The following is a 21658-nucleotide window of genomic DNA, read 5'->3' on the forward strand; positions in this document are numbered from 1 at the left end:
CAGAGGGCCAGGTTGTAAGACCCAGAGAAGCAGAAGAGGCTGGGCCAGGAGGGAGGAAGAAGGACTTAGGAGGCAGAGGGAGGCCACGTGCCCCCTCCCTGTGCTCGCTGTCCTGAGTTCACGGCGACGTCGACAGGCTGACCCCCAGGTCGCCGCCTGCCCCACCCTGGCCCCGCTGATTCATCCCAGAAGGTTCTTTCCCCACATCTCTTTTTGGTCTCAGCGCTGGGCTTGTGGGGAAAGAAAGAGTCAGGAGCGTTTGCTCTGTCTGCGACCTCAGCGTCTCAGAGAGGGGCTATCAGCTCCTGGTGGGGGGCGGGGGGGCGGGCGGCGAGGACCCGTGGGGACAGTCTTGGGACTCCGGGTGGGACAGAATGAAAACGCAGGGGACACCGAGAAAGAGCGCACGATTCAACATTACGTCAGTTCCTTTAAGGACTCAGATTAAAACAAAATCTCCCAAAGAGAACAGCTGTGGGTGGAAGGGTACAGTCCGCGGAGCAGAGACACGTGGATGCCGGTCCCGTCCTCCGATCCACGGGCACCGGAAGAGTCTCGGTGGAGATGCTTTCCCCCAGAAATGCGGCGCCTGGCCTGGGCCGCATTCCAGACCAGGTGCGCAGACGCCCCAGCGTCCCATGCGGCGATGGCCTTTGGCAAAAGCCCCTCAGCGTGATGCTGGCATGTTCCCTGGTCCACGCCCATGTGCGGGGATCCCAGTGGTGATGAGTGATGCTCGGGGGATGTTTCCTCATTATTCTTGCTGAGATGCTAGCTTAAGGGTCAGGGCGCGTGGGCAAGCATTGCTGGAAACTTCCAGGTGAGTCCAGACCTTGGATACTTCCTGGAGTCATGGCTGCCCCCAGACTCCCAGCAAGACGTACACAACAGTAGCCTCCGCATGGGCCTCTCTACCACAGCTGCGCCCAGACCACGAGCTTTGGGGCGGACGTAGGGAGACACAGGGAGTGTGGATTCCCAGTGAGCGAGCTGAGAGCCCGTCCTGTTTACTCTCACGTACGAAAGCATCAGGGGAGGCGAGAGTGATAGTACAGGGCCGCTGCAGAATCTGCATTCATGCCAGAGAAAGGCGGGGAGATGGTCTGTAAGCCCCGTCACTCGAGGCACTAGAACGACAGTTAAGGACAAAGCACTTGCAATGCACCCCAGACGGGACTTGACCGCCTTATGCAGGGGACAGTTCAGCTAGAGGACCTGGCTACGCTGTCCGAATGAGACACATGGTCGTTTTGGGTGAAGCCCCAAAGGCCACAGGCCCCCCAAGTTCTGGCTTCTCAGGTGGAAGGAACTAGGTGAGGTTCTGACTCTGCATCTGGAACTACCACAGAGGATGGAAATACTGGAGGCTTGTTGGGGGGGGGGGGATGGTTGCCACGGTGACAGGGGAGCGGGGCCCAGAAACCCTAGAGAGGCTGCCCTCCCTTCACACCTCGTTATCCGTGCTCTCCACTGGACCTCTGGCCCGGCCCAGGGCAGCCTCCTGGTCTGTCACCTAAGAGCCTCTGCTTGCCCTAAGCCCCAGATTTAGGGAGCGCTTACCTCACGGTGTTCTCTGCTTGGTGGGCCCCCTGGAAACCCCCTTCCGGTCTGTGGCCTCATCGTGGCCCCTGGAGAGGCTGCACTAAGGCAGATGGGAAGCAGGTGGGAAGCAGGCCAAGAGGCAGGAAGTTGCCGTGCAGTTGCCTAATTTCATTAATCTCCCTCCCCTCCCCCTTCCCCCACCTGGACTTTTGCCCCCCAAATTGCCTCCCCCCCACCCCCCGCCCCCTTTGCTAGCTCCTATCTTTCCTGTTGTCCTCCATTCCAATGGCACAGTCCTGCAATCCCTCCGTCCTCTCCCCTGTCTGGGTGAGATGCCCCCTCTGTGTTCCTGCACCTGCCAAGTTTCCCCCATAGCACGCCCAGCACGGGTGTTGCAGCCGTACCTCGGCCTGGCCATATGTCTCGCTTTGGAACGAAGTTGTCTGGCCGGTTCCCATCCCAGGGCCTGGCCCCGGAGAAGGGCGCCCAGTAAATGTTCGCTCCTTCGGTGGCTATAGGCAGGGAGACCAGACATTGGGATTTTTCTAAAGCAAATCCTCTCTCTCTGGAAACCCACAGACCGTTCAGGTGCGGTGCATGGTCTTTGGTCCTTGATGGAGCTGAAGGACAGAACAATCTTACAGAATCCCTCTGCGGTCTCTGTCTTGCTGTTCTAGAATTGGGGGTGGGGCCGGGTAGACAGACAGGGGGAAAGGGGGAGTCAGGGCAACATGCACTTGTGCTTGGCCAATTGTCGAGTTCACAGGGGAGCTAGAAGGTCAAACTGTGGCACCCCCAGTCCAGCCCACACGGCCTCTGATGTAAAAACTCTATAACCCGGAGTTAAATTTCCTCAGCTGGCTGACTCCCAGCGCCTTTTCTGGGGTCGGGGGAGGGGGGACGCGCCTTCTTCCAAAGTGTTTCTCCCTGGCCACCCTTACTGTTCACTCTTTGCCGTGTTTTATACATGTGACTCGTCTCGTCTCTTGAAATGCCAATCAGTATCTTGCCCACAGAGAGAGCTGGGGCCGGTGAACACAGGGAGCCAGACCAGTCTTCTGGCTCTTCTGTGAGGGACCTCTACCAGTCAGTTCGGGTGCAAATGGGCGAATCCAGCTCAGGCACTCAGATGCAGAAACAGGAGGCTCTCTTTGGGGCACGGCCTGGCCAGAGGAATTTCCCAACATGCATAGCGCTCTGCGGAGAGAGTTAGATGGCTGGTACCTGGATGCAGGAGCAGGGAGTGAGCCTTGAAAGGGGATGCCTGCGGCCAGCGTCTAAGGGAGGCAGGGCAGTTACAGAGAGCCTAAACCGAGAGCCTAAATGAGACACAGCCAGCAGCCCCCTCCAGCTGCACCCGGAGCCCTGAGCTCTTCCCCGCAGGGCCAGGAAGAGGCTTCGCTGGTCTGCTTTATGGCTAGCCCCACCCCCAAGAAGATGGGGATGTTGATGTCCTTGTCAGATCTCCTCCCGGTGGAGGGGGCGGGGCGACAGGGAGAACAGAGCTGTTGGCCGCCATCAGCGATTCAGGAAGAAGGACTTGAGGCTCTGGAAGAAAACGGACTTCTGCCTCTGCTTCTGTTTCTTTTTGATGATGGGCACCCACACCAGCCCGCACACCAGCATCATGAGTCCCAGCGACAGGAAGGCGGGCCCTATCATCTTAAGGACCTTAAGGCTGTTGTTGCCCAGGTGCAGGGTGTAGGCCAGGCAGGTGATGACCACGCCGAAGAGCAGGATGGCGCCCCCCACCGACATGATGACGATGGGTTTACGGTAGATTTCCCAGTTACTCCTGGGGGTGGCGGTCCAGACAGACTCACTTCTGGAGCTGATGCACAGGGAGCTGGCGGTCTGGCTGGGCAGCAGGTCCTTGGATTCCGGAGACTTCTCCTCGACCTCCAGGGCCCTGGGGAGAGCCTCCATTGTCACGGCTCCTCGGGACTGGGCACCCGGTACCCGCAACAGTTAGAAGCAGGGGTGAAGCCAAAGCGGTCCTCACACGCCCTTCCTGTTCTCAGCATCCGTCTGCAGCCTGGCTCTCAGTGGAGGGCGATGCCTGGCTTTGTGCTAAAGCCAAAAAGAAAGTCAGACGAGATCCACATAAATAAGAAACCACTCCCTGGCGTGCTTTTTGTCTTACTCTTTTTTTTTCCCTTTTTTTTTTTTAAAGAATTTTTTAATGTTTATCTGTTTTTGAGAGAGAGAGAGAGAGACGAAGCACAAATGGTGGGTGGGGCAGAGAGAGGGAGACACAGAATCCGAAGCAGGCTCCAGGCTCTTAGCTGTCAAAACAGAGCCTGACGCGGGGCTCGAACCCACGAACTGCAAGATCGTGACCTGAGCCGAAGTCGGACGCTTAACCGACTGAGCCTCGCAGGCACCCCTCTCTTGCTCTTAAAACACCAGACTGTGTATGGACTGGAGAACAGCACAGCCCAGGATTTTATGTGCTTTTTCAGCACTGGACAGTCACGCCCCGGGCTCAGAGTGTGACCTTTTTGATATCTAAATGCCCCCTTTCCCCACCCTCTTCATGAGTTACATCAAATCAGATTCCTACCTTCCCATTCTTTAGCAGGTAAAGGAGTGGAGTCGATCCCACCACCTGTTTGGATTTCGCATCCGGAACCCGTGTGTGTACCTCTCGGTCACCAGAGCCCTCTCCTCCCCTGGCTGGTCACCTGTGCAGAGCAGTTCTGGAGCTTCCTAGAGGCACCACTTACCTGGAAAGCCAAAGCTTTCCACCAGAGCTGTGCTAGCTCAGGGGCCTTGAACGCAGCATTAAAACCTTTCGTTCAAAAAAAAAAAAAAAAAAAAAACTTTATCAAGTTCGAGTGCCAATGCCTATGTATTTGCAATAAGGCACTAAGATATGAATGGCTGGATTTAGATACTTTTCCTGGTATTTTAGGTACTTTTTGTGTGTGGGAGGAAGGGGAGGCTGGGAGAACCAGGGGGCGGGGAGGGGAGGTCTTCACCGAGTCACCGTCACCCCCCGGATTCCTGTCCTTGACTTGCCTCCAGAGGGTCTGGTGCAGGGTTCGTGCCCTAGAGATGCGACATCCCCATCGGGGAGCGAGCAAGTCAGAGGACAACTTCCTTTCTGCTTCCTCCCTCCCTCCCGATGATCCTGAGCATAAATCCACCACTTTTTTTGTAATGTTTATTTATTTTGAGAGAGAGAGAGAGGGAGAGAGAGAGAGAGAATCCCAAGCAGGCTCTGCCCTGTCAGTGCAGGGGTGGGGCTGGATCTCATGACCCATGAGATCATGACCTGAGCCAAAACCAAGAGTCAGATGCTTAAAAAAAAAAAGAGAGAGAGAGAAAGGAAAGGCAACTTGGGATAAAGGAGATGGTGTCCAGAGCTTGGAACACTCTGGAACTGCTGCTTCCTGTTTATCAAGGCTCTTCCACGAAGAGCAGCGTCACTGAGCGAATGGTTTCTCCTCCAACGCTTCCCTCCCAGTGCTCATCTCAAACTTAATCCCTCACCTCCCATCCTCCCTCACCCCTGCAGCAGCTCAGGCCTGAACCACTGGACCTGGTGTTGTCCCCCACATCCCCGTCCCCGAACCATAATGCTCCCCCTTCCTACCACGAGTGGTCATAGACCCCTCCCCTTTGCCACGGAGGAAATAAGAGCTGTAAAATTGCCTTGCCTTCAGAATATAGATATTCACGTTCATGTACGCTCATCTAGAGAGAGGCTATTTGGATCTCTATGTCCAACGACTTTGAAGAATATGGCAGATGTGCTTTTGTAAGTAAAGGCGCCCAGGTGTTCCCTTCCCCTTGGGTCCTGTGGTCTCTTTGCATAAGCCACGCAGCTGTTTGTAAAGTGATCTTTTCCCCTGCGGGCTGGGGGTAAGGAGGGGCATCACAGAGCGTGTTATGAGGTCCTAGCGAGGGGACTTTGTGCCGGTTAGTGCAGCCTGGTTTCTTATGTGGATGTATTGACGTCCCCAGTAGGATTTTCTCTCTGGATAGTCATTTCCACCGCTTGGCAGTGAAGATCCAGCCCAAAGGGTGCTGCCTTTGGATGCTGGGGGTCCCTTCCTCCCTGCAGTGGGTTGAATTGTCCACCCAGAACCTCAGAATGTGACCTTATTTGGATAAAAGGTCTTTGGAGGTGTAATTAAGGCAAGGGTCTGCAGAGGAGATCATTCTCAAAGAGACCAGTCCAATGACCACGTCCTTTTAAGAGGAAGGAGAGGAAAATTTGACATACAGAGGGAAGCCTTCCTGAAGACGGAGGCAGAGGTCGAAATGATGCTTCCACAGGCCACGGACAGCCAAGGATTGCAGCAGTGGCCAGAAGCGAGGAGAGAGGCATGGCATGGCTTCTCCCTCAGAACCTTCGGAAGGAGCCAGCTGCGACGTCACCTTGATTTTGTACTCTGACCTCCCGAACCATGAGAGAATAAACTTTCGTTGTTTTAAGTGACTGAGTCTGTGGTAATTTAGTACAGCAACCCCCCACCCAAAACGAACACACCCACCTTTAATGCCCTTGACATCTCAGAGGTGGACAAGGACTGAGGCCCCAAAGTTGGGCTGGCAGAGGAGACAGTGGAAGGAAGGCCGGAGATGCCGGGGCTTCTGGACTCACCAGAGATTTGAATGTGGGGCTCAGCCCTCAGAGCAGCCATCTGAGAAGGGAGGATGGGTCCCTCTAACCTGGAGACCATGTTTGGAGCATCAGAAGGCAGACTTAGTCACACAATTGGGGTTGGGCAGGCTGCAGGCTGGCCCAAGATGGCTCCCTGGATTGGGACCACACAGCCGTGAGAAGGAAAGAATCACCAGCTGACAAGCCCAAGCACGAACGAACATGCACTCATCTCCAAACACAACACTGACCGAGAGAAGCCAGACACACCTCCGTTTACATAAAACCCCATTTACATAACATGAGATTTCATTTACATAAAATTCAAAATCTGTGCTATTTGCAGTTAGGGATAGTGGTTCCCTTTGGTGGGGGTAGCGGGTGGGGGACACAATGGAAACTTCTGGGGTGCTGTAATGTTCTGATTCTTGGCCTGGCTACCGCGGGTTACATGGGTGTGTCTGTGCTGTATATTCATGATATGACTAGTTTTCTGTGTGCACATTAAATGCCAATAAAATGTTTAAACAGAGATAATTAAAAGGCGTAACTAAGGGCAACATGTTCCCCTTTTTGGATTCTGACTAGAACAGACCCATTATATAAAGACATTTGGGGATAATTTTAAGGAAGTTTGAATTTGGATTGGGTTAGATGACACTAAGAATTAAAAATTCGTATTTGCAGGGCGCCTGGGTGGCTCAGTTGCTTGAGTATCTGACTTCTGTTCAGATCATGATCTTGCAGTTCGTGAATTCGAGCCCCGCATCGGGCTTGCTGCTGTCAGCACAGAACCCGCTTCGGATCCTCCGTCCCCCTCTCTCTGCCCCTCCCCCACTTGCACTCTCTCTGTTGCAAAAATAATAAACATAAAAATTAAAACAATTAAAAAATAAAAATTTGTATTTGGTAACGCTATTGTGGACACAAAAGCAAATGTCTTAAATTTTTTTTAATGTTTATTTATTTCTGAGAGAGAGACAGCATGAGTGGGTGAGGGGCAGAGAGAGAGAGAGAGAGAGAGAGAGAGAGAGAGAATCCAAAGCAGTATCTATGCTCTGAGTTGTCCTCACAGAGCCTGACACGGGGCTCGAACTTGTGAACTGCGAGAACATGACCTGAACCAAAGTTGGACACTCAACCCACTGAGCCACCCAGGGCGCCCCCAAAAGCAAATGTCTTAAAGATACGGAGATGCGTCTTGAAACATCATACAGGGGAGAAATTCTATGATGCTGTGATTCACACAAAAACAGTAAACTCTGGATGCAATATGACAAAATGCTTAATATTATTAAATCTGGGTGGTGGCTATCTAGAAGTTCATTATAATACTACCTCTCTACTTTTGTGTATGTTTGCAAAAGCTTATGATAATGGGAGTCTGAATATACATATAGACAATGACCAGACCACATATAAAGTCAGAACTCTGACCCACAGTCTGCAGGAATCAGCCCAGGAAGCCAACCTGGTATCTGTAAGTCTGACTTTTAGGAAGTCAGGCCACGGTCTCTAGCAACTGACCCAGCAAGCTAGACGATAACCAAGGACAAATGCCTTTTGACAACAGGAGCAATTCGACTGGGAAAAGAAAGTCCTTTGGACAAACAGTGTGGACCAACTGATGTTCCAAAGGGAAAAAAATGAAACTCGACCCCACCCCACCGCATCAACAAAAAAATTAATCTGAGACAGATCACGGGCAGAACCTGAACATAAAAGCTAAAACTGTAAAGATTCTAGGAGGAAACAGAGGAGAATACCGTTGTGATCTGGAGGCAAGCGAGCGTCCTCAGGGCAGAGCAGGCCATAACCAAGAACGAAATCTTAACCAAGTAAGACCTCATTGTGACTGAAAACTCCTGTTCATTAAAAGCCACTGAGAAGAGGGGCCCCTGGGTGGCTCAGTCGGTTAAGCGTCCGAGTTCAGCTCTGGTCTTGACCTCATGGTTTGAGTTCGATCCCCGTGTCCGGCTCTGTGCTGACAGCTCAGAGCCTGGAGCCTGCTTCCGATTCTGTGTCTCCCTCTCGCTCTGCCCCTCCCCCGCTCAAGCTCTGTCTCTCTCTCAAAAATGAATAAACATTAAAAAATATTTTTAAAAAATAAATAAAATGGGCAAAATATTTAGACATACCATTACAAAGGGAGGTAAACAGATGGACAAGAACCCCATGAAAAAGTGCTTGATGCTGATACTCAACAGGGACATGCAAATTAAAACCACCAGGAGATACAGCCACACACTCACTAGAATGGTTAGTATTTAAAACTGAACCGGGAAGCAATCAGAGCTCTCTCCTATGCTGATGATGGGGACGTAACATGGCAGGTGCACTTTGGAAAACAGGCTTGGGAGTTTCTTATGAAGTTAAACGCACACCTACCTTATTCCTCCTAGAAGTTCCACCCCCAGCTAATTATTTGTCCAAAAGACATGAAAGCCTATGCCTACAAATGACTTGTGTAAGAATATTCATACAGGGCCTTCGCCCACAGCACCCCAACCAGAAACAACCCAACAGCAAAGTGCGGATCCATACAGCGGAATGCCAGGCAATAAAAAGGAACGAACAAGGAAAAGGAACAAAACTTTTGAGACACATGCGGCATGGATGAGTCTCATAGACATGCTGGGTGAAAGAAATCAGATTTATGAAAGAGGACATATGTTGTATATTTCCATTTATAGGACATTCTGGAAGCTTCTAAGAATGAATTGAAGGTGACAAACTCAAAACAGTCATTGTAGGGAAGGGAATTAATTGCAGGAAGGAACTAATGGATTTCCCTGGAGTGAACGGACATGTTCTGTGCGTGGTGTTGGTGTGAGTTTTGTGGCAGGGGGAGCCCATTTCCCCATGTAGCACACCAAGACCTGTGCGTTTCCATGTGTGTAAATTGCACCCCACAGATAAAAGGACCATTAAAACCCTAAAAATAATTGATGGGTCATGGTAGGGAGTAGGTGGAAATACAGCTGAACCGAGAATGGCAGAATGTCGATAAGGGTTGAGGCCGAATGATGGAATGTGGGGATCCAGCAAATGGGCGTGAGCAAGAAAGAAGCGGGTGCCTGGTTGGCTCCGTTGATTGAGCGGCCGACTCTTGATTTCGGCTCAGGTCATGATCTCAGAGTTGTGACTTGGAGCCCCATGTCTGGCTCTGTGCTGGGCTGGATGTGGAGCCTACTTGGGATTCTCTCTCTGTCTCTCTTTCTCTGTCTCTCTACCCCACCCCCACTTGTGTGCTCTCTAAATAGAAAGATAGATGGATTGATGGATAGATAGATAGATAGATAGATAGATAGATAGATAGACAGATAAAATGGATGGATGGATGGATGGATGGATGGATGGATGGATAGATAGATAGATAGATAGATAGATAGATAGATAGATAGATAGACAGATAAAATGGATGGATGGATGGATGGATGGATGGATGGATGGATGGATGGATAAGGTGGATGGATGGATAGATGGATGGATGGATGAATAGATAAGATGGATGGATGGATAGATAGATAGATAGATAGATAGATAGATAGATAGATAAGGTGGATGGATGGATGGATGGATGGATGGATAGAGAGATAGATAGATAGGGTGAAACATGTTACCCAGGAAAATGAGAGTTGTGGGCAGAGCAAAATGACCCCAGAATAGGGTGGAGATGTTATAGGGAGATCTGGAAGGTGAGGGAGTCACTTGGCTCTTACAGGAAAGACTGTATAATTGATATTGATGAAGAGGAAATCCAGAAAGGTAGAGAAGGTGCTTCTTGGAGAAATTAGGAATTGGGACAGAAAATGCAGATGAGAGAGAGAGAGAGAGCTAAGAGTTTGTCCACCTTGTTTCTGGAGAGACACCATCTCTTGAGGGGAAACACAGACTTGCAGTGAGCCAGGGGGCCCTGGATGGAGCAAAGACTGGGTCCAGTGGCCTCAATGATCTTCTCCAGGAGGGAGGGACCCACAGGACCATCCCTTAATCTTGTTAGAGCTGGTCTACTCATCTACCACGTGCTCGTGATGGTGCACTTATTCGGAGATCCCGTCTACATGTGTCATTTCCGCGTGGGGCTGTTGACCTCGTATCCCCCAGGTTGCTATGCAGTGCTCCGCAAACAGTGCTCACCAACACCACAATGCTTTGCGACAACTCCCATGTGCTATCCTCTGCTAGATACTAGGAAGCCAGTCTCCCTCCCTGCAGAGGAGCTCAGGGGGTGCGCGTTCCTTCACTCTTCTGCGCATAGTTGCTCGCTCAGTGGTGTCTCTGACAAATGAGGTGAAGAGATGTCTCCAGTGAAAGGGGAGAGAACTGGCTGGAAGATTTGGGCTTTTTCTCATGAGGTCAACTATTCATCCGCCAATGTGCAAATGGTCTGGTGCCGTGTGTGTGTGTGTGTGTGTGTGTGTGTGTGTGTGTGTGTGTGTGGATTATGCGAGCTGGAGTGGCAGTGAGTGTCCCGGATAATAACGACCAAATACTTGTCCTCCAGCCGATTCCCTGAGCGTCTGAAATGTAGGGAATGGAGGTTGGAAGGGAAGTGAGTGAATTAGTGCCCTGGAGGTGAGCAGACAGTGTCTGTACCTTCTTTGGGACTGAGAGTGTTCTGTCCCCTCCCAGATCCCTTGAGGGGCTGGGGCTGGGGCTTTCTCAACTCCCTACGCTCTCCAGCAGGTTCGCTCAGTGCTCGGTGCTTTGCTGAGTCTGGGGACACAGCAGACGCTTGTTAAGTTAAATGATTCAAAAAGCAGGGGAGCTTTGGCAGGAGAAGGAGGAGAGGGTTTTGCAGGCAAGTGGAGCTCACCCTGCGAATTTGCTTGCTTTCCTGTCTCTGGTTGGGACTGTGGGGGCGGGGAAGGTGAGAACTGGCCAGCATCAAGTGCCCAGTCCTGTTTCTTCCACCGATTGTTGTCAACAACACCCCCTGACCTGAGCGGGGCTGGTAGGGTGGGATTGGCAAAGCGGGGGGGGGGGGGGGCGCTGAGGCAGCTGTGAGGGGCCAGGCGGGCATGCTGCCCACACCCCCACCCCCGGCCTCTGATGGACTGGCATCTGTCAATGGTGAGGAAGCTAAGCATCAGAGAGGTTAAGTGGCTTGCCCAAAGTTACTCAGTGGTGAGTAGCGAGCCAGGGTCAGAAGGGGAGTTTGGGAGTCTGGGTGGCTCCAGAGCCTGGGTTCAAGCCTATCCTGCTCCGCCTGGGGACAGTTTCAATGTTCTTTCCAAACCGAGGGAACGGTGAGTGGGGAGGACACTGGGAATGGGGCCCAGGCAGCACACTGAAGTCCAGTGGTGGCTGCATTGGGTGCCGGGTAAGGCCTGGCGGTGCTGGGTAGAGCCATCGAGGAGGCCAGGGGCTGGAGCCATGGCCCCTGAGCAGGGGCCAGAGCGGCCGGAGAGGACACAGAGTCCCCACCACCGTCACTCAGATGGAGCTAAAACGCCTGGTCCCTTTGCCTCCTGGCTCTTGGTGGGGGACAGCACTATCCCAATCCCTCCCATTTTACAGATAGAGAAACTAAGGTCCAGAACCGCCTGGCCCCACACCCTGGACCATGCTTTCTCAGAGATGGGCGCCCTGTCTTTCCCCGCCTCCCGTCTTTGCTGCCCCCATTCCTGGCTTCCCACCAGCGCCTTCCCGCACATCCTCGCCTCGGCCCTTCGCTGGCCGCGCCCTTCTCTGAATGTGCCAGAACTCGGTCCATAGTATCACGTTGCTAGATTTCGCCAATAAAATGACAGGGTGCCAGTAAATCTGAATTTCAGATAAAAAAAACAAGTGCTTTTTTTTGGGGGGTATAAGAATGTGCGCTATCCCACGTGAGACAGACACCAAAAGTTCCTTTTGTTGTTTATGGGAAATTGGATCTGGGCTGGGCATCCCGCTAAGCGGTCTCGGAACCCTCCTAAGGGACCCCGCTGTGCTTGGGCCTGGAGTTGTCTGTCCCTCCCCTGGTAGGAGCTGGGGCTATTCTGGGAAGCGTAAGGACGGAAAGCAGAGCTTGGAGAGAGCCCCCCCCCCCCCCACCTTGATGGACGCTGGGGCCAGAGAGCAGGGTCACCCGGTGGGAGAAGAGGGGGAGGGCAGGCCACAAAATACAAGTGGCAGAAATAACACGATTGGTTATTCCTGAGAAAGACCCAAGCGTGGGTCTGTCTGTGACATTCCTGAGACACGGAGGGTCGTGCTCTCTCTCTCCGCCGGAGTCCCCACCAGTGACCCCCTTCTGATGAGATGAGTGGGGCCCGGCGCCTGGGCTGATAACGTAGAGGCTACAGCAAACGTTTCTGAACGCACTGCCGCCGTCCCCACGGCTCGGCCACCCATCTGTCACCTGCTCACAGCACTTCTGGGAAGGGAAGTTCCCCAAAGGCCATACTCCACCCAGACAGTGCCATTCACCTCCCTCTTCATGTCACCGGGCCAGCGTCCAGACCCTGCCCAGTAACGAGGTGGAAAAAAATAGCTCAGGTGATAATGTCTCCTTTCACGGGGAGGATTGGTCCCCGTGGCACACGTTCACCCTGCACGTTCCTGTCCGGGTTTCGCCTTTTGAGCCGAAGCCCGCCCCAGCCAGCTTGCTGCACCTTGTCTCCCTGGCACCCGCCCTCGGCGCCTGCCGCACCTGTGGCTGGGAGGGACGGGCAGATGCTGAGGTCTGATATCTGGGATGCACAGGAGGACATTCTGGGCGTGAGGTCCCGCCCGTGCACTCTGGGAGCTGAGGGCAGCCTGGCGCTTGGCCGTCCGGCGATTTTGTTCCCGCCTCTGCCCAGGTTTGAGACTGAGGTCCCTGCCCGGCCCTCCCCGCCCCTCCCAGCTGCCAGGGGTAAAGGCTGGATGCTGTACATCTAGCTGTCTGCACACAGCTTCTGCTCTCCCAGGTGCATAGCAGGGCGCCCCCTCCTCTCCTGCCACCACTCTCCCTGGGCGGTCCCCCCAGCCTGCCGGTGGCCGCTTCCCCCCCACCCCCGTCCCCAGGCACGGCCCCCATCTCCTTTATCCCTCATTCACATCGGCCTTCCCAATTCCAGTTCCAAGACTGAACACGCTCTAAAGCACAGTGAAAAATCATCTCGTTTCTCCGGGGAAACGGAAGGGCAGAGGGGACCAGTCCCCTCCTTACTTACTGTCCTCAGGGTCCCAGGAGGGGACGGTGAACCTGGGAATCAGAGGCAGCTTGCACGGTGGGGGAGGCACCCGGCAATGAGTTTCTGTTCAAGTTGTTCATCCCAGCCCTGGAGAAAGCCTCCTCGGCCCCCTCCAGGAGCTGGTGAGCAGTGAATCCCAGCCACTGAGCAGGCTCCAGTGGGGATGAGCTCACCAGGATATGGGCTAATGGGTTAACCCTTGGCGGGCTGCTGGCAGAGGCAACGTCCGGTAGCTTTGTCTCCTCTCTGCTCAGCCACTATTAGACGAATCTTGTGCAAAATTAATGAAGCTTCTGTGCGGTCTGTCTTCAAGTTTTGGAGGAGATGTGCCTTCGGTTGGTCTCTGGGCAGGGCTGCTTCTCGGGAATCGGGAGAGCTGGAGTTTCTGGGTCGGTGGACTGCGTGATGGTGGTGGAGGAGATGGCAATGGGGCTACCAGAGGGTGGGCTCAGAGGCTCTACACGCGCTCTATGGGGCAGGCCGTGACAATGAGATCTGGGAGCTCTGTTTGTTCTGGAAGTCAGAGAGGGCAGGTGTATGCTTGTTTAACGTCCTCGGTTCCAAGGTGGCAGGGACGCCTCTGGGAACCAACCCACCCCCCCGCCCAGTGCCTGTGGGTGTGTGCCATATGTTGACGACATATGGGACCCACCCCAGGCCCAGGCATCTCTGAACTGGTTATGCCCCTGTGGCTTTTCGTGTTAGTGATGGAAAGAAGATGATGGCAGCCTTTGCAATGGTGGGGCAGTGTTCCTACCTTTGCAGTTGGGCTTATAGAAGCTGCTTACGAAGGGTTGACTTGGCCACCCTCAAGGTGCTGAAGGGCACCCAGAAGTTGACAAAATTGCCCGAGACCCTGAGCGCCAGACTGGCCCTGCCCTTCTCCACTAACTGGAGGATGGGAGCAGCCATTGCTCCGCACTGGCTGTGCGGCTCAGGGTAGGGGAGGGTCCTTGCCACTGGCCCCAGTACACTGGGGGGCTTCCCCCATGCTCCCCTGTAGAGGCTCCCCCAGGAGTGAGCTGGCAAACGCAAGACCGAGGCAGGCGTGGGAATCTTCCATGACTGCCATGTTGATTTCTGTACACCTGACATGAACAGGAAATTTCCAGACTGGAAAGACCCCAGACAGATGGCCGGGCGGGCCGTACACGGCAAGAGACCGTGAGAGCCGCGTGGGGTCTTCTCAGGGGGTGAGTGTCCATGGGAACTTGACCGGAAGGCTTTGGGGGATGCCCCTTGCCTCTATGCTCAAATCTATGTAAGATCCGTTTCTCCTGTGAAGACACACGGGGGTGAATTATTCCGCAACGCAAATAATCATTCACTTTCTTCCCCCGAGTCCAGACTCCTATGCTTGCTCCACTGTCCACAGGGTGTGGGAATGTGGCGTCACATGGTCGTGGGCGAGATCGGCCCTTACTGAGCACTTTTGTCTACGTCAGACGCCAGGATACATGCTTTGTATGTGTAATAATTCACCGCTTGCCCCACAGAGCCCTCTGACGTAGGCATGTGAGGTATGTTGCTGTCCTTATATTTGACTTTGGACGAGTCACTCAACTTCTCTGAGCCTTGATTCCTTCACTCATTGAGTAGATGTGCTCATGACTACCCCAGGGGGTTTATGTGAGGATTGAATAAGCAAATGCACATAGCAAGTGCTTAATGAACAAAGCTATGTAATGTCGTCTGTGCACGTATACGACATACACGTAGGTCTGTGCGCTCGTGTGTATGTATGTGCACATATAAGCACGTATGCAGATTAAGGGGGGTTGGGGTCCAGGAGACAGTGTCCAGGGTTGAAGTCGTGCTGTCTGCAGCCTCATCGCCGGAGGGACAGACGAGGAGGCGTGAGAAGCCGGCTTGGTCCCTGGGCAGTGGACTCCAGCCATCCCCGCAGAAAGGGATGCTGTAACTTTGTGCTACGCAAGGGGCAGAAAGCTGGCCTGGCGTTGCCTGGGTGATGGCCCTCAGCCCTCTTATCCTGCATCTCGAAGCTCCCAGCCGCTCCGGCTCAGCTCTGCTCTCTCTTGCCCGGCTAGCCCAATGCTCCAGGGTGGGGTTGGTGGGGCGACCAGCTACCCAGGTCTCTGGGACACAGCACGGGGACTTCCAGTGCTAAACCAGGCCAGTTCCAAGCAAAGCAGGATCATCCAGTCACCTTAATAGAAGCATCCGGAGCCTCTGTGCCCATACACATGGGCTCTCCTTGCCTGGAATGTCCCTTCTGCCCACTTGGACCCGATCTGGTCTCACCTCTTCTCTAACTTCCCCAAGCCCCCCTCCTTGGGTCCACATCTCCTCCTCTGGGCATCCACAGCCTTTCTTCTGTTCTTGATGATCATCTGTCCTGCCACAGTCCTCCAAAACTTGTTGGCGCACGTTTTTAAATAAAAAAACTGTGGAGGGGGGGCGCCTGGGTGGCTTGGTCGGTTAAGCGTCTGACTTCGGCTCAGGTCATGATCTCACAGTCCGTGAGTTCGAGCCCTGCATCGGGCTCTGTGCTGACGGCTCAGAGCCTGGAGCCTGTTTCAGATTCTGTGTCTCCCTCTCTCTCTGCCCCTCCCCTGTTCATGCTCTGTCTCTCTCTGTCTCAAAAATAAATAAACGTTAAAAAAACAAAACAAAACAAAACTGTGGAGGGGCGCCCGGGTGGCTCAGTCGGTTGAGTGTCTGACTCTTGGCTTCAGCTCAGGTCATGATCTCGTGGTTCGTACATTCAAGCCCTGTGTCGGGCTCTGGACGGATGGTGCGGAGCCTGCTTGAGATTCTCTGTCTCCCTGTCTCTCTGTCCCTCCCCTGCTCTCTCTCTCTCTCTCAAAATAAATAAATAAAGATTTTAAAAATAAGGAAGTTTAGCATACCCCAAAATGGAGAAAACAGTTCTCTAACGAGCCCTCATATATCCACTGTCCAGCCTCAATTATCAACGCTTTTTCTGTTCCGCTTAACTCCCTCCTACATTTTTTTTAGTGTTATAAGCAAATCCAGACCTTTGTCCTGTAGTTAATCCCTGCAAGGAGAGATGTGTATCTCTTAACAGATGAGGACTTCCTTCCTCCCTTCCTTGATCTTTTTACAGCTGACAGCTGCCATCATAATCACGTGTGAAACGTAAGCACTCTACTTAATGGTAACACTCAATCCACATTCACACGCCCCTGGTTTTCTCCAAACCACCTTTTGATGGTCAGGTGTCCAGAAAGCGGGATCCTGGCCAGTGCCAGCCCTTCTGGCGATGCCTCCCGAGTTTCGTTTCCTCTGTGGCAGCCACTCCCTGTTCTTGCCCACGCCGTTCGGTTCCCGAAGATGCCAGGCTGTCTGACTTAGCCAACTCCCCGCCTTCTGGATTCGGCTGGCTGCCTCCTCCGTGATGCCGTGACGCATTTCCCTACATTCTGCAAGGGCTTTATCTCCAGTTCACTGTGGCCTGGGGTCTCAGGACGGTGCCTTGGCCTGGAAGAGGCACCCGGTCAGTGTGGGACAGATGGCCGAGGGAACACTGACAACGTATGGAGGCCTTTTGCCTACGTGCCACGGGGTCCTCATGGCAGCCCCGTGACACAGGCAGGTCCGCGTTGGGTATGTGCTTCTCAGTCCTCGGTCGTGCCGGTAGGATGGGTCACTGTGACTGGCGACCCCAGGTGCAGCGATCATTTCCATCCTCCGCTCCCTGCGTCCCCCATTGTGTCATGGGGATTCCCTAAAAGGGACTCTCAGGCGGGCCGCAGGCCTCTGAGCCCTTAGGAGCTACCGTGGGGCCCTGTGTGGCTCCTGCCAGGGCCCCTCCAGATGGGGAGCTGGATCCTAATGTGGGGAGGGAAGCAGGGAGGGGTGTATCATTGGCTGCGGGGCTGCAAGACTAATGAGGGGGTGTCTGTGTTGACACCCTGTCTTTTACACTATTTGCTTCCGTGTCTTTTTTTTTTTTAATTTTTTTAATGTTTATTTATTTTTTGAGAGAGAGAGAGACAGAGTGTGAGCGGGGGAGGGGCAGGGAGAGAGGGAGACACAGAATCCGAAGCAGGATCCAGGCTCTGAGTGGTCAACACAGAGCCCGACGCGGGGCTCGAACCCATGAACCGTGAGATCATGACCCGAGCGAAGTCGGATGCTTAACCGACTAAGCCACCAAGGCGCCCTGCTTCCATGTCTTTTTATTATGATTTCATAACCATCATGGCAGCTCGCTATCTTAAAAAAAAAAAAGAAAGAAAAAAACCCAAACACCATCACTTTTGGAGAATATGCTAATAGGATATTAGCACCCCAGTGATGCTTCTGACCCAGACTGTACCCGAGGGAAGAGCAAAGAAGACAGATACGGACACAGAGGACGTAAAAGGGAAGGCAGCTCTGTGGGTGTGGGAGAGAGGAACCCCCTGTGCTCCATGGGGGCACCATAGCCAACGAGATGGGGTTCCATGGCCCCACATCTCTCCCGGTCCGGCGCCTTGGTCCTCTTGAAGGCGTCTCCCTCCCGGTCCCTCCGGCTGGCTCAGGCATCTGCACAGAGCCTAGGGCTGTGACTAAGGCCTTCTCCTCCAGCCACCATCATCTCAGCTCCTCTTTCTTCTTGTCTCTTCCGGCCCTCTTTTTCCTTGTCTATACCTATCCGTCTTTCTTCTTGTCTGTGACACTTCTCAAGATGTGCTCCTTTCCTTGGGTGGCGGCGGAGGGGGGGCAGCCAAGGAGCTATTACACCCCCTTTCTTGGTCCCTTACAAATTAATGGAGGAGCCAGGCCAGGTCCTGTGAGGGGGGGATTCAGGAGCGCCTGCTGCAAAGGGAATTTTATAATGTGGGGTGGGGGCTGGAGGGGTGGGGGCCTGAAGAGCCCCCTGAAGGGGCTTGTAGAGTTTACAGGAGCCAGGAGGAAGGGACATCTTCTGGGGGGTGACTCAGGGACATCGGACCCTCCAGGAAGCCTGAGTCCCTGGGGAGGAGCTGTGCAGGTGCTGGGAGGGGGACCACGGCCGCCACCGACCTCCTGGGTGAGGGCACGGTCAGAGGCCAGAAGCCACCTGCTCCTGGGCTGCGGCTGCCATCTCGTGGCGCATGTGAGGTAGTGTTACCATTTGAAGTTCACTTCCATTGTTCCGTGGCCCTCCTTGGCCGGCAGCAATCTTCGGGTGCTGTGTAAATTACACTGGATCTGCAGGTGGAGAAGTCGACTTCACGAGGTTTGCTGATAAATGCAATCTCACAAAAAATAGTCACCACAGTTGCAAAATGTCAAAGGATTAAGACTTGTTAGTTTTTGAATGATTAAAAAGATTCATGCATTCATCGCTTCATCAAATATTTATTGTGTGCCTGTTACACGCCGGGCATATTTCAAGTGAGGCACTATAAATAAAGAGATGACTTCAACGAACTGTACAATTTTTGTGGCAAAAGAAAAGCAAGTAAACTAACACTAGCAATTCAGAAGGAAAAACTCTTCGAGAATTCAAAGGACGATCGTCTTACACACAGATTGGCCTAGAGTGGCAACTGAGATGGGAAGGAGAGGCTTCTCGAAGGAGGCGATGGCCAGGATGAGTCTTGAAGGACACGTAGGAATCAGGAAAAAGAATGATGGAGGGGAGGTAGGTTTTGGCAAAGAGGTGGAGGGGCTGGAGGGGGAGGTGGGGTGGGAGTGGGGGCGGTGGGGGAGGCTGGAGGGGATCCTGGTTCAAGAGGCAAAGTCTGCGATGGTGGCCTTGATCAGGAGACGGAAGGAAAAGACCGTAGGAAAGCATAAACCCTTCCCTTCCTCCTTTATGAATCCGCAAGCACTCAGTTGTGAATATAAGGAATCCGACAGAAATATTGTAGTATGTTATTTAACCAAGTCTTCTATTAATAATACTAGTATTATGAAATTTGGGAACTAGCAGTGATCCCAAAGAAATTCTATTTAATATGTTTAACAATTCTTCTGTTAATATTTATACCGCGTCCCAGTGTCTCGCTAAAATAGCAGCACCTTCCTGTGCCTTGGGTGATTGGGATGGGGCCGCGATCAAGTCCATGAGGGGTGCGTGTAAATGCTGCTCAAGGCTCTCCCTGCCTGAGCTAGAGCCTCTTCTGACCTCCTCACAGGAAGAATCGGATGTGTTTGTTCTTTTCCTTTCTTCCTTCCTCCCTTTTGTCTCTCCCTCCCTCCTTCCCTCCTCCCACTCTTCCCTCCTTCCTTCCTCCCTTCCTCCCTCCCCTCCCTGCCTCCCCTCCCTTCCTTCCTTCCTTTCTTCCCCCTTCCTTCTTTCCTTCCTTCCTTCCTTCCTTCCTTCCTTCCTTCCTTCCTTCCTTCCTTCCTTCCTCACACTGGACATTTTGGTGATTCAAAGATACATAACATTCCAGCCCTGCCCTCAGGGGAGGAGACAGACAGGTAAATAGGTGCCAACAACCATCAACAGGTCACCCTACCAAGGCTACAGAAGGATCTGTTTCGTGCCCTCCTCTTTTGGGAGTCACCCCGCTCTAGGATATTTGGAGAGAGGGTCTCCTGAGCTGGCCAGTCCTCTGTGTACCTTCCCCCTTGGCTGCTGTCTGGCTCCACCTACCTTTGTCCCCGTCCATCTCAGGCCTCCGGGTGCTGCCAGCCGCCCCCAAAGCTCCACCCTGACAGGGCACATGCGTGTTACTGATACCTACCCCACATTCGAGAGAGAGCACAGGATTTCTAGGCAGGAACCACTTAATTGTTTTTTTTTTCTGATTTCGAACGCTTTTACTGAACACAGCTGGGCTGACGTAGAAGGTTAAACCCTTCCCAGGATACCTGCATTAAAGACGGATTATACGATGAAATTGAATTTCTTTCCTTCTGATGTAGTTTTATGACTTTTAACGGACGTATAGATTTGTGTAACCACTACGTAATCAGGATAAAGAACGATCCCTTCACCCCACGGTGTTCCCTCAAGCCATCCCTTTATAGAACCTCTCTGTCCTCTGGCCATCCCTGAAATGTTTCTCGTCTCTGTAGTTCTGTCTTTTCAAGAGTGTCATATAAGTGGCATTGCATGGTAGGGAAACTTCTGAGACCGGCGTCTTTCACCCAGCACGATGACCTCAGGATCCATCTGAGTTGTTGTAGGTAACAGTACTTTGTCCCTTTTAGTGCTGAGTAGTGTCACTTTCGATAGAGACATCAGTGTCTTCACCCATTCACCTGTTGAAGGGCATTTGAGTTGTGTCCAGTGTGTGACAGTTTCTGGTAGAGCTTCTAGAAACGTTAGCTTCTAGGATTTGGGGGTTAACATACGTTTTCCTTTCTCCAGGGGCCAGCCTTCTGGGTCATAAGGTACATGTAAAATTAACATTATAAATGTTAAGCTGTTTTCCAGGGTAGTTATGCCATTTGGATTCCCAGTGTATGAGAGCTCCATTGCGTGCTCATTGGCCTTGGTATTAGCAGGTGTTTTTTTTTTTTTTTCTTTTATTTTGGCCAAACGGGTGTAGTCTTATCTCTTCCCTGTTTCACACCCCCTCCTACCTCACGATGTTGAATGTCTTTTCACGGGTTTACTTGACATCCTTACGCCCTCTTGGGTGAAGTTGGTTGTGGCTGTCTTTGCCCAGTTTTACATTGGATAGTGTGGCTTCTCATTGTCGAGTTTGGAGATTTCTTTATACGTTCTGGATACAAGTCTTTGGTTGGATATGTGACTTGCTAAGATTTTTCTTCCAGTGTGTAGCGGGTCTTCTCCTTCTTTCGAGGAAGTGTGTGTTCTTAAGTGATGGACAACGGTCCCCCGTGATTTTCCACTGCCCCCCTGGCTAACGTGCACCTTCCCTGGCAGGGTATGGAGGGCTGTCTGTGCCCTGCACCTGACCCACTGGTGTGGGCTTAGATCTCAGTCCACTCACGGAAGCCAGAACTGTCATCATCCTTTCATTTATTTTTTTTTTAATAACAATTTGACTTCTCTCTTGAGCCACCATTGTGCTTGAGTGACAGAAACTTAATATCAGTCGATCCGGTTTTCCTCTCCACTTTTGGGGGAGGGTTGTTCTGAGTTTGGGGGATGCCGGAGCTTGGAGAAGGAGCATCTGATCTTCAAGCCATCCACAGATGCTTCTTCTAAGCAGGTCACTGCTAAGCCTCTACTGGTTTTACCTTCATGGCCTTGATGGGTTTGAGGACCTCACTTCTACTTCTGTGTCACTCTTGGATCCTCAGAAACCCTCTTGCTTCCTCATTACCCAGGGGTGGGGGCAAAAAAATTGCCCAGCAGCCATACAAGGTGATATTTCTCTGGATATACAAACAGCCACCTCTCGTCACCATCTGGTCACCTCCTACCCCTTTTCTGGAGCTCCATGTGGAGAAAGGACTTCAG

At 52.6% G+C, this 21658-nt stretch overlaps 1 protein-coding gene and 1 long non-coding RNA gene across 4 annotated transcripts; both read right to left on the bottom strand.

The window, feature by feature from the left end:
- Nucleotides 1-410: 410 nt before the first annotated feature.
- Nucleotides 411-4253, bottom strand: LOC131497602 (uncharacterized). Its single transcript, XR_009255042.1, has 2 exons — nucleotides 3767-4253; nucleotides 411-1294 (listed from the first exon to the last, which is right to left on the bottom strand). It is a non-coding gene; the product is annotated as an uncharacterized LOC131497602 (long non-coding RNA).
- On the bottom strand, nucleotides 1781-13859 carry PIRT (phosphoinositide interacting regulator of transient receptor potential channels). 3 transcript variants are annotated; one of them, XM_058703985.1, is made up of 3 exons: nucleotides 13300-13859; nucleotides 4269-4333; nucleotides 1781-3612 (listed from the first exon to the last, which is right to left on the bottom strand). In XM_058703985.1, exon 3 carries the CDS (start codon nucleotides 3466-3468, stop codon nucleotides 3061-3063), a length of 408 nt encoding a protein of 135 aa, XP_058559968.1. In that variant the 5' UTR covers nucleotides 3469-3612; nucleotides 4269-4333; nucleotides 13300-13859; the 3' UTR covers nucleotides 1781-3060. The 3 variants fall into 3 exon arrangements, with proteins under 3 accessions (XP_058559968.1, XP_058559967.1, XP_058559969.1); XM_058703984.1 differs by lacking the exon at nucleotides 4269-4333; XM_058703986.1 differs by lacking the exons at nucleotides 4269-4333; nucleotides 13300-13859 and adding an exon at nucleotides 6045-6982.
- Nucleotides 13860-21658: the final 7799 nt, after the last annotated feature.

Source organism: Neofelis nebulosa, chromosome 16, assembly GCF_028018385.1.
Source record: "Neofelis nebulosa isolate mNeoNeb1 chromosome 16, mNeoNeb1.pri, whole genome shotgun sequence".
NCBI lineage: Eukaryota > Metazoa > Chordata > Mammalia > Carnivora > Felidae > Neofelis > Neofelis nebulosa.

Coding starts and splice junctions, on each gene's coding strand:
- PIRT (XM_058703984.1), bottom strand. CDS start 3,468: ATGGAGGCTCTCCCCAGGGCCCTGGAGGTCGAGGAGAAGTCTCCGGAA.